At 31.7% G+C, this 12847-nt stretch overlaps 1 protein-coding gene across 1 annotated transcript in view; it reads right to left on the reverse strand.

The window, feature by feature from the left end:
- LOC118198906 (uncharacterized) overlaps positions 1–12078 on the reverse strand; it is a 29180-nt gene extending 17102 nt beyond the window's left edge. Inside the window, exons 1-2 of the mRNA XM_085814255.1 lie at positions 12013–12078; positions 3431–3497 (exon numbers count right to left, since the gene is read on the reverse strand). Coding sequence (XP_085670381.1) covers positions 3431–3438 — 8 coding nt within the window. The 5' untranslated portion in view covers positions 3439–3497; positions 12013–12078. The remainder of the gene's footprint in view (positions 1–3430; positions 3498–12012) is intronic.
- Positions 12079–12847: the final 769 nt, after the last annotated feature.

The raw sequence follows: 12847 nt of genomic DNA on the forward strand, positions 1-12847 counted from the left end.
AACTTAATATTTGGATTATCTGAGAGTTATAACTACGCAGATCTTTGAGCATCAGTTTCTGTGCCCTTGATGACGACAGTTATCCTAGTCCTTTGGCTCTTAATTTATTTTTTATTAGAATTATGAGCTTGAGTGGTGATGTCGATTCGACACATAAAGCTACAAATAACTTTGAAGATGAGGTATTTTGGCCCCTAAAATTGGAAGCATCAAAATATATTTAGTACCCAGGTAGATAAATTTCCATTGTTAATCACAGCACCAAACTCTGCGAATTTCTATTGTAGACAATGGGGCACGTTCTATTTTATCCAACTGGGTCCCTAAATTCTTTGGAACCACGTGGGGTTTCATAGTAAGATATTAATTTGGGAAACTTTATCTCCACCAATATTACGGCTCTGGACCACGTAAATTGTATCATAAAACAAAGTTGGATTTGAAATTTTTGCTATACGCAATGAGAGAGACAATTAGTACGTAAGAAATTACTATACTTTCCTTTCACATATTTCTGTGATATCTTCGACATGGCTTTAAATTTTAAATAATTTTAATATTCGATGGCAATTTTACTTTTATATTTTAATATTCGATGCTAATTTTATTTTAATAATTTAATTTTTAGGTATGTTCTCCGTATAACGCTCACTCTTTTCTTTATGAAGTAACCGGAAATATACATGTGTGATGTCCATATCTTTTGGAGCCATTTGTCGAAGATTTTTGTCAGGCTTTTGAACAATGGTATACTGAATTGACAAGTGAAAAGGAGAATATGTGTGTGGAGGGAATGCTTGAGGAAGTAATGATGAAAGTGATGAAAGATTGTAACATAGACATGGCAGTTATTCCAGTTGGATTAATGCCGTTAGTTCAGCCTTTAGATGTGTGTATCAATAAACTATTCAAAAAAATTAAAATAACAATGGAATACGTCGATGGTAGAAGCTATAAAAGTGATTCACAAAAGAAAGGTCAAATGCGTCATGCAGGTCGAAAAATAGTGTGTTCGTGGATGATAAAAGCATGGAATGAAATTAAACCCGACATAGGTAATTAAAATATGCAGTATATACATATAAGAATGTAGATGGGACGGAAGATTATTATTATGGACCACAGTGATGGTGAAGATGAAACAGAATTCGATGTTGTGCCTGAAGATACAACAGAAGATGAATGGGACAAACTTCTCATCCGATAATGAAATTTTTTTAATTCATAAGCTATGTAATTTCTTTTAATTAAACAACATTTAGGTATATGTAGAAACCTAATTTGTTTATGCTCATTTTTTCTGATTTTTAAATCTATAATTTTTATTTTCTGCGTATAATTTGCACCCGTAAATTTCGTTCTTATTTGCTTCATTAAAATTGCACGTTATACGTCGTAATGTACAGTAACTACTTGTTACTCACCCCAAAATTGTACACCAGAATGTTCAATATATTTACGTTTTGGAGAGTAAAACCAAACATTTCGAATTTCAGAACATTAATTTTGAAAATATATTCTATTACTATATGTACGTACACTTATCGGTTGCGGACACTTAGCCGACGAGACACTTAACCGGCACCAGTTAGCCGACAGGACATTTAGTCGACATGGACACTTAGCCAACAGGACATTTAGCCGACACGGACAGTTAGCCGACAAGGCATTAAGTGGACAATGAGTCTTGGTCTTCCCAATGCTTTAATATTTCTAATACTTTCAGTTTCATTACTACTTTGCTCAACACATCATGCTACATACATTCCCGTAATAAGTCGTTTCGCTCCTCCCACTAATGAAATTTTCTTTTCCTCTCAGGAAGTAGTGATTCGCTCTACTTCTCTCCAAACTGGAACTACATTTTTTTTTTCTAAAATGCTATTGACATCGTCAGAATGCTATTTAAACTTTAGATATCGTATATTTATTAATCTGGGATAGGGCTTCCGCCCGGGAATTCATGCCTCGTGGCCTGCGGCCACCCAACAGAAGTGGGTTTGGTTTCGTTTGGTTTATGTAATTTCGACTAAGCGAGATGGCTATTTGTCTAAGGGGGTGAAGGACTTTCCAAAGAAAACTGGATCGTATACACGTTACCCATGGGGAAAACCATGAAAACACACCCATGCAGCCAGTCAATTCGCGAGATTTGAAATTCGGACCAAACTACCAGTGCTCAGCGACTTTACCGCTCGGCCGCTGCTGGGCCTAACAGAAATGGATGACTGTTTTACTTGATATATAACCAGTCTATGCATTCAAGTAAACGGACGCTAAAAATTTTCCCATGTTCGACATTTTGCACTCCCCCGAAAGTGCATGAACACAAGTCTGTACTAGATAATTTTAATCTCTTCAGATACGAATGGAAATTACCATGTCCAGTTAGAAATTTAGTAATTTCAAAATTGTAAACAAAGTGTTTATTATTTAGTCTGTGAGGAATGGAAGGAAAACATAATTTAGTCAAGGAGGCAGTAGTAGACTTCCTGCATAATTCATTCCCCTTTGATTATTGTATCATCCCTATTTTTTTCCTTGAAAAATAACTCGGGCAGTATCATTGGAGTATTTACTTGATTCATGTAATACTCCAGCCAATCAGCAATGTAATTGTGAATATTTGTAGCCTGTTTTGCCAACCAATCAGCCCTTTCATTTCCTAGATTGCCAATGTGGCCACGTACATGAGAAAGTATAACATCAACACCATTATTATTACGCTCTTTAAGAAGAGCATGAGAAGTGACAATTAATTTATTATATTAGAAGATATTCCTAAGCGAATACAAGGATGAAATAGAATCAGTGCGAATAAGAAATTTAGCACTTACCGAACAGTTGTTAGATATCCACTTAATTATTACATCGAGAAGGCAAGCGGTAAAGAAGAAGAAAGTCCTTACTGTCTGAGCTAAAAATGGCCCACCCTTAGAGGTATCCTAAAATGTTTAGCTATGTAAACCATAATGAAACAAACACATTAATTTGGAATATGTATGTCGTTCATTTTCATCACTTCCTTTAAAACACCTTCTGTCTAAATAGAAAAATTAAATGCAATCTAATATGTCATATTTCTTATAATCACAAAAGAATAACGTATTTTTACATGAAGATAAAAAAATATATATAATCGCATATGCAACTAGACAGATAATAATCATAAGATGGAAAAGGAAGTTATTCTACCATTATATTACCATTATTCTACCATTATATTACCATTATTCTACCATTATATTATTATTCTACCATCTGCTTTTGTGATCAAGCAGGCACAGCCCAAATAAATACGTCTAACATTTAAATAGAAAAAGTAACCTGATTTTTTATATTTTTTGAGCTTCAAAACACACAGTATTTTTAAAGAAAAAAGTATTAATATAGCTGCTAAAAACACGGTATAGATTCTTAAGATACTTACTTTGACATGGTGTGAAACTTTTTATTAAACAGAGCTTAACACATAGTTATAGTTTTACTTCTTCAACCTGTAAAAAATATTTGACAAAGAGTTATAAATATTAAATAGGTTGTTTTAAAATAAGTATATAAATGAATATCATATAAAATTCTTAATTTTTATACTTTGCATTTTAATAACTACAAAGTCCGTTATTTTGAAATTAAAGCGCTACTATATCTCACTGTATTTCTAAATGTCGATATTATACATAGATAATTATTCTCGCAAAGATTTCATACATTTTCAATTTGCACCGAGGATGAGGCGACTGGTCAACTGGGTTTTAGCAAGTCGGGCTGTTAAGACTCGTTCCGATATTAATGGAAGAACCCCCTCCGGCGAACCGGATATGAGAATTTTATACACACTTTCCCTACCACAAAACTCTCGAGAGGACTTTTGGCTTGAGCCTCCATGCCGCCAAAACACTATTCTCTTGTCCATAAATTAACGGTAATGCCAAATTAAAGTTCAGAAACAAAACAAACATGATTTATTCATAAAGCCCATTTATTAAACAAAAGCTAAAGAACAAAAAAGATGGTCTATGTTTAAGGTCATTCATAAAAATTACGATTTTTGCTCCCGGGAGCAATTACAAAACATATTTTGGGCTAGTCCAAGTTCCTCGGATACTTCCATCTGAATACGCACACATCCCCAGGCGGCCGATAAATCTACCACGTAAACTATCATCCACTTGCGTCCTCTGTGTCATAACTATTCGATTTTGGCACTGAGCGGCTTAAAGAATGCTTGTGAACAATTTTACTTCTTTGCTACCTTTCCTTATATACACTTCTTTTACACTCTCGTCATTGTGACATTATATCGGCTTCGTCTGATGCCTGTAATTTGCATATTAATCTTGAAGATGTGTGCGATAATTCAACAGGTGAAATTTTTACTTTAGACTTCAATTTCCCTGAATTATCCTTACAGCCAGTCTCTTACAACTCTGCCAAGACTGGTATTTTATGTTTATCCGCTACCCCACAAACGATCTCCAAGTCGTTGGTGAGTGCTTTGTGAACTGACAAGAAACTTTTTTTTTCTGCCTCCGTTTCGGCACATTGGTACTTTTTTCAGTAATAACGATAAAGACATATTTATTTAACCTTTCCTGCAACTAAGGCGACATCCCATAAACAACCTCCGTGTTAAGCCGATTAATGTCCATAGAAAAACCTCAGAAAATGGATTTCACTTGATACGCCACGAGGGCCTCAATCCCACAAAGCAGATTTTTAAAAGAACTCTCCCTTTAAACTCCCATAGCTGAACTGGCCCACCGGGCGCTCCTCCTCGGGTCTCGGAGACCACCAGGGGGGCGGCAAACTACAGACAGGCCGTGGCGCTAGCCTACTCGAACGGTTTAAGCCACAATCGTCCGGGGACAACATGTGCTGCCTTTACGACCATAGGAACCAGGTCCAGGTTCTTGTGCTCCTGGAGCCGCTACTCTCAAAGTAAATTACTACATCTTAACCAAAATCCCGAGAAACGATCACAGTAAAATTCGAAGTCACTTTACGCAATCCCAGGAGGAAATAATAATGATAAAAATAAACATTTTATAAAAAACAAGAAATTTTACGAAACGAAACGAAAGGCTATAGATCGATATACAAATTTTAGTAGACTTCGGGTACTGCAAAGCCAAATGAGGGTTGATTATAAAACACGTAAATCCGCATGTTAGCAAATACGTGCTTCCAATGAATGTGCTTAGGTTGATTGTTACATATATATACAAAAAAAATACGACCAAAACACGGAAGTTCTATGGAGTTTTGAAATCAGGGTCGCAGATAATCAAAACGTAACTCTAGTGTTTTTCTTTCAATTCAATAACCAAAGCATAAGCATAATATAGCGTATAAAATTACAAATTAAAAAATTATTTTATTGATTTTTCGAATAATTTAATAACATTTTACTATTATCCCTTTATATTTATTTTATATGATTTTTTTTTTGACTACACGATATAGATTTATATCAATAAACCGTGCTACTTTGGTAGACGGTTGCACGGATTTTTGGCGATTTACGTTGGCGCACTTGTTGGCGCGGTTTGCACAATTGTCAGCCATCTTGAAAAACGCTGTTTTTACGTATTTTAGTATAGTAAAGTATTCGAAACTTTAAAAAAATAAATATCGTTTAAAAATAATGGACTCATTATTTGTTGAAAACGTCGTTTTCTTAAGATGGCAGGCAAATGTAAATAAATACATTTACTACGAGTATAAAATACTAAAGTAAAAAATACTAAAGTAAGGTTAAATGATTACTTTCATATAGCAAAGAAATAGGGTGAAAGTGCAGAATCGCCCACTGCTTGGCGCGTTTTTAAGAATTGCACATACTCAGTATCCATGTACACATCGACCGATTTTCACTTAAAAAAAATCCTAGAACTGCACAAAAATCGCATTGCGCACTCCTTTGAATTTATCCATGTACGCATTGACCTATTATCACTTAAAAAGTCAAAGAAAATTGACAAAAATCCAATTCTTCTTACTCTTGTAAAAAGCGCCTAACAAACGCCAATCAAATAAATGGGCGATTCTGCACTTTAACCAGAAAAAGAATATAAATGCCGCTATAAAAACATTGCGGCAACGTTTAATTGGATTAAAATATTACTTAAATTGAATGTGGAATTAGGAATAACATACTAACGTTTAAAAGAATTAAAATATTACGTAAATTCAAGTACTTTAAAATAAGTTTTACAGGATATAATTATTTTTAACGCTAATCAGCTGTCATTGCTGATTACCGAGGTTTTCTCCAAAAATTTAAAATAAATTTCCTTTGACCCTTCTAACAATTTATAAATAAATCTTTGATTCGGAAAGCCAGGTTGGCCAAAATATAGTCTCAAAGGACAATTTTTTGATTCCGATACCAATAATTCTTGGTGCTTACCAATAACAACATTCATCTTTGAAAGGGACATATCTGTTCGCTATGAAAGCTAAAGAATTCCAAGATATGCGCGCGGTAAATGGCGCGGTAATGCACAAATATTCAGTAACCAATCAGGTAGCTGATTACAGCTCGTTAATGCACAAATATTCTGTAACCAATCAGGGAGCTGATTACATCACGCATAGAATTAAAATTATTTAAATAATCTTATAATAAAATCATTTTAAAAAAGCAAAATTAAATTGCATTTTAATATTTAACAGACATAATAATGTTTAAAACATTAGATTAAATTTATAGATTTTAAAACCAATTACTTTTAAAGTAAGGTGACGTCATTGATTACATCATCCACAACATAAAATTATATAAAATATCACAAACAATAAAATTTTTATTTCAAATACAAATGAAAAATTAAACTGATTTTTAATATTTAGAAGCCACAAATAATATTGAAAATACGGAATTTATACACAATAAAAAGCATTATTTAAAAAATAAAATGACAACAAAGTATCGGTTACCATAAATAACTTGTCCAGAAAAGGGTTTACTATAAATTGTATCGATTGCCAAAAAAATTGCCAAAAATATGCGCAACCGTCTACCAAAGTAGCACCCAATAGACAACAAATTATCAATTTTATGATATTAATAATTGTTTTTGCAAACAATGAGATCTTCATTATGCCGATTAACTGCCCTTGAATATTTGGGTATTGATCCCAAATATTCAAAGGCTTTGATCATCATTAACTATCTTTAAAACCCAGAAGGTCTACACTGAACTTGTTGAGAATCTTTGATTTAGAATGTCAAAATTGCTAAGCGTATTCCTCAAATGAAGATTAATCAACCAGAATTGCTATACTGCATAACATTTCACAAGTTTAATTATCAGTTAGAACCTGCGATTTCATTCTTGGTAACACTTTGAATTTTATCTTTTATAATTCTGCATTTTAAATTATGCTTAAAATTGTTACAAGATAAACATCTAAGGTTACGCAATTTTTATTTTTCGAAAGAAGGAATTAAGATGAATGAAGAGGAAAGGCCTTAAGCTACTTTTGCGAAACAAAGATAAACTAGATGCTCATCGGAAGTTTTATGTGATAATAGGGATGCTTTTGCCATTAGCCTTCCATATCACTTTTCTCTTCCGGAAGAGAACAGTTATTTGTGTCATTATTAGTTTGTGAAGGAACAGATTATTGATCTTCGCAGAGATAAAATTGATAAATACGTTACAGATATATCTGCTATTATCTTGACTTAGTTATGGTATTATCCTGCGTTCATTAGCAACCTTTTCTCCAGCTCCTAAATAAGGAAAGTGAAGCTTGATATTGCCCAATTAAATATATTTAGATACTACACTCAAATAGACTTATTAAATTCCTATTTTAGAATTAAAAATTTCAGTAATAGTATTAAATGAAATGCTCTTCTATAAACAGAATACACTTATCTCTCAATTTACCCGGTACTTGTTTTACACGATTTCGGTTTTACACGGTTTAAAAATTAACGGATTTCAAAAACTTGTTAAAATGTATATTCGGCTGCATATATGCAAATACATATATTTGAAGTTATTTTTGAATCTCATTCCTTTGGTAATACTGGTTGCAACAACAAGGATGGGGATTTTCCTTTTACAACACGGGGAATCCCCTTACTATGTACTTCACAACAGTAAAGCTATTTGGTTCATGTGAACTAGTGCAGTATTTAAGCAGTAAGGCTATTTTAGTAGCAAAGCTTACATAACTTTTATCTACATATTTGAATGCTTACTGGTAAGTTTACAACATTTATATTTTCGTCGCATTTTTATAATTTATGTAAATTTTTTTAAGTTTTATAATGCCAAAAGATTTTAAAAAATCAAATAAAAAGAAAAGTTATTTCTTTAGAAACAAAAATTAAAATATTAGATCGTCTACATAATAGAGAAAGAGTAACAGATATTGCTAAATTTAATTCCATGAATGAAGCCACAATAAGGACAATTAGGAAAAATGAAAACTCTACGAAGCAATGAAGTTCCAGCTGCTACGCTATTAGAAAAAGCGTAGCAGCTGGAACTTGAAGCAATAAGAGCACAATTTTATACGTAAGAGATGATGCAATGGAAAATATGAAAAGGCACTGATAATATGGCTAAAAGACCAATATCAAAAACGGATTCCAATTGATACTAATGCTATTACAAATAATGCTTATAATAGATTTATAAAGCACTTAAAAATCAATCACAGTTGACTTCGTCAGATGAAAAAAGGAGTCTTTTTCCGCAAATCATGGTTGGTTTGAGAGATTTAAATAAACTTTTTTTACATAATCTAAAATTGAAAAGTGAAAGTGCATGTGATTCGGATGCAGTACAACAATATCCAGCAATATTTGCTGAAATCATTGCCGCCAACTTCTACATTTCTAATCAGATCTTCAGTGCTGACGAGTCCGAGTTGTTCTGGAAAAAATGCCTGAAAGAACTTATTTAGTTATAGCTAGCAAATGAGCAAGTGGTCATAAAGTAGTGAAAAGTCGTATAACAATTCATAACCTTCCCGTTTATTGGATGACTAATAAGAAAGCATGGGTCACTGCCATAGCTTTCAATGAATGGTTGCATGACACGTTTGTCTCAGATGTCAAAAATTATTTAAGTAAAAAGGGATTGCCTTATTAGGCTTTTCTGTTAATTGATAATGCACTCGGTCATCCTCAAGATTTACATCTCGAAAATGTAGAAGATGTCTTTTTACCAAACATTGCAACTTTTTTATTACAGCCGTTAGATCAAGGAATAATTTCGACTTTTAAGGCATTGTATATCAAACAAACCTTCAGGTATATTTTAGAACAAATGGAGAATGATGAATCTCTTATGGATGCCTGGAAGAATTTTATAACCTTAGATTGTGTTAAGCATGTTGGACTGTCATATACTCAGATTAAATCATCAACGCTCAACTCATGCTGGAAAGCAATATAGCCGGATGCTGCTAATGGTGAGAATTATAGATTACCATTAGAGCATGAATATTCTCAGATCACTTAAATTGTCCCAAATTATAGCAGGAGAAGGTCTTAAGGATTTAGCTCAGGCAGACATTGAAGAAATAATGGCTGATGAGGAACTAAATGAGGATGAGTTAGTTAACATGATTCATAAACCATATAAACATGCTGAAGACAATGATTCTGATGAAAAACAATCTGAACCAGTTGCGTTCACAGAAAGAGTCATTAGCGTATGACTTGAATTGGGAAGAAAATTAGGTAATCATTTTTTACAATATGACTTGAATGTTGAACGAGCTCTCCGATTCCATCGGGAGCTTAGTAAGTGTTTAAATCAATATGATGAAGTTTACAAAGATTTAGGAAAGAAAAACCTAGGCAATTATTAATTACGGATTTCACTGCAAAGTTTTGTTGATCTGAGATCTTCCCTAATTCGTCAACCATTGAAGCAGAATCTTATCAAGAATGCTCAAGTGACATCATACCAATCAAGAAGAAAAGACTGTAATAGTTCATGAAAGTGATCACAGTGATTAAACTTATTATAATTATTTTGAATGATATTACATTTTCGTAATGTAAAATAAATTAAATATATACTTCTATTACTTACATATATTTGTTATTGTATGAACGAAGTATAACTTTATTTATTTTAAGATGTCTTACTTTTGTTTTATGAAAATAAATAACTAAATTATGCACATTTAGTGTGATTTTCCTTTTACACGGTTTTACATAGCAAAATCCAGGATTTCAATTTACAAAGTTTTGTGCGGAACCTATCTTCTATGTAAATTGAGGAACAGGTTTACTTAGAACCGTGAACAAATTTTAAACGATGGTATTATCAGAAAAGCATCACCGAAATTGGTGCTACTTTGGTAGACGGTTGCACGGATTTTGGCGATTTTCCTTTGGCGAGTAATACAACTTATGGTAAACCCATTGCTGGATAAGTTATTTATGCTAACCGATACTTTGTTGTCATTTTATTTAAAAAATAATGCATTTTATTGTGCATAAATTCCGTGTTTCAAATATTATTTATGGCTTTTAAATATTAAAAATCAATTTAATTTGCATTTTTATTTGAAATAAAAATTTTATTGTATATCATATTTTATGAAATTTTATGTTGTGGATGATGTAATCAATGACGTCACCTTACTTTAAAAGTAATTCGTTTTAATATGTATAAATTTAATCTAATGTTTTAAACATTATTTATGGCTGTTAAATATTAAAATACAATTTAATTTTGCATTTTTTTAAAAATGATTTTATTATGTATGAATTTTTAAATAATTTTAATTCTAGCCGTGATGTAATAAGCTCTCTGATTGGTTATAGAATATTTGTGCATTAACGAGCTGTAATCAGCTCCCTGATTTGTGCTGACAATTTGTGCATTTCCGCGCCGTTTTAAAATTTAATTCATATTTTCGAATTCATTCAAAGATGTTATCTAAATTATGATTCTGATTTTTTTGTGGTACTTATCAATAAACAACAGGTTAAATACTCAAAAAAATTTAAGTACATATTTTTCTTTTATTTTATAATTGTATACTTCAATTTTTGTTAAAAAAATTAATACACTATTTTCAGAAATTGCTGAGATAATTATTGTCCATATGTTTTAATGTTAATTATATTCTGTATAACGTATTTTAAAGTATTTGAATTTAATAATATTCTAATTCTTTTAAATGTTGGTATGATGGTTTTTAATTCGATATTCAATTTCAGTAATATTTTAATCTAATTAAACGTTGGCCCAATGTTTTTATAGCGGTGTTTTTATTCTCTTCTTTGCTATATGAAAGTAATAATAACCTTACTTTAGTATTTTGTACTCATAGTAAATGTATTTATTTACACTTGCCTGCCATCTAAAAAACGACATTTTCAACAAAAACTTAATCCATTACTTTTAACGATATTTATTTATTTATTTATTATTATTATTTTTTTTTTTTGAAGTTTCGAATACTTTACTATGCGTAAAAACAGCGTTTTTCAAGATGGCTGACGTTTGTAAAAACGGCGCCAACGTAAATCGCCAAAAGTCCGTGCAACCGTCTACCAAAGTAGCACCATGAAATGGTGCTTCATTAACACTATTAAAACTTGAATTTAAAAGTTTCAGTTGACTATTTTGATTAGGGTAGTATTAGATAGTTTATGAAATTTTACAATAATTTTATTTTTAAGGAAAATGAAAATTATTTATTTATGTTTTGGTTACAACTAAATTTTCTAATATTAAGTATTTCAGACAAATTTAAGATTTAAATAAAAAAATCTAAATCGGATTTTATGGGAGAAAAATAGGCTTCACCACATTGAATTGTCATCGGCAAAAAGTGTGGGTACAAACCTTGAATTTGATAGTTTATCAGGAGGTAGTCTAAAAATCGAGTTACTCTAGTAAAAATGTTCTTTACTAATTATATCATATTAAATATAATTTATAGTTTCTTTTTAGAAAGCGAAGAAACTTTCTTTCGTGCTATGGAGAAAATTGCTAAGGAAAAATTTAAAATATTACTTACTTAATAATTTTGGAAAAGAGACGGTGTAAAATTGTTATTCTCAAGAAAGGAAAGTAGATGTGTCTTTTGATTTACAGTAAATATATTTGAACGTGCAACCACGAGAATTCACGATACCGCTCCTGCGCTTTGCTATAAGCACATAGTAAAATAATTTGTATCAATATCAATCTGATTTATTTTAGTAACCAACCACAATAATTTGCGCGAGTTTTATGTAAATAAATTTAGAAGTAGATTTACGTAAATAAATATTTTCCATCTGCGATACTTATTCTTAAAAAAGTATTTCTTAAAAATACATAACCTAAAAAGTTATTTCTAAAAATAAAGAGAAAAAGGAATAGCAGAGCAAAAATACGATGCTTTTATTGGAATAACAAACTATAGCTATTTTTTTGAACGACAGTATCGCGAAAGCACGATCTCCTGATGACGACAACACTCACTGTTGCCAGAACTTATCTAAACTATATATTATATTATTATTATTTTTATTGACATACTTTAATACTTCTCCTTGTAAAAAAAAATAATAATAATAAATTAAAAGAAAAAAGAGTCACAGTCCCATCTTATCACAAAGAATTAACAGTCTCCGTTTAAATAAAGGTTTAGTCATTATGTCAGCAACTTGCGCCTCTGTAGGTACCTGCTGCACAGTGATTTCCTTTTCTAGAACTTTCTCTCGTATGAAAAAGTGCTTGATATCAATGTGTTTTGTGCGTCGATGAAACTCCGGGTTTTGTGACAGGTTCACTGCAGCGGCGTTGTCTACTTGAATTACTGGAGTTTCACGTAACTTGGTTACATCACTAAATAGCCGCTTTAACCA

The sequence above is a fragment of the Stegodyphus dumicola genome, chromosome 4 (assembly GCF_044657685.1).
Source record: "Stegodyphus dumicola isolate Sdum_Otavi_A_Nest chromosome 4, ASM4465768v1".
Classification (NCBI taxonomy): domain Eukaryota; kingdom Metazoa; phylum Arthropoda; class Arachnida; order Araneae; family Eresidae; genus Stegodyphus; species Stegodyphus dumicola.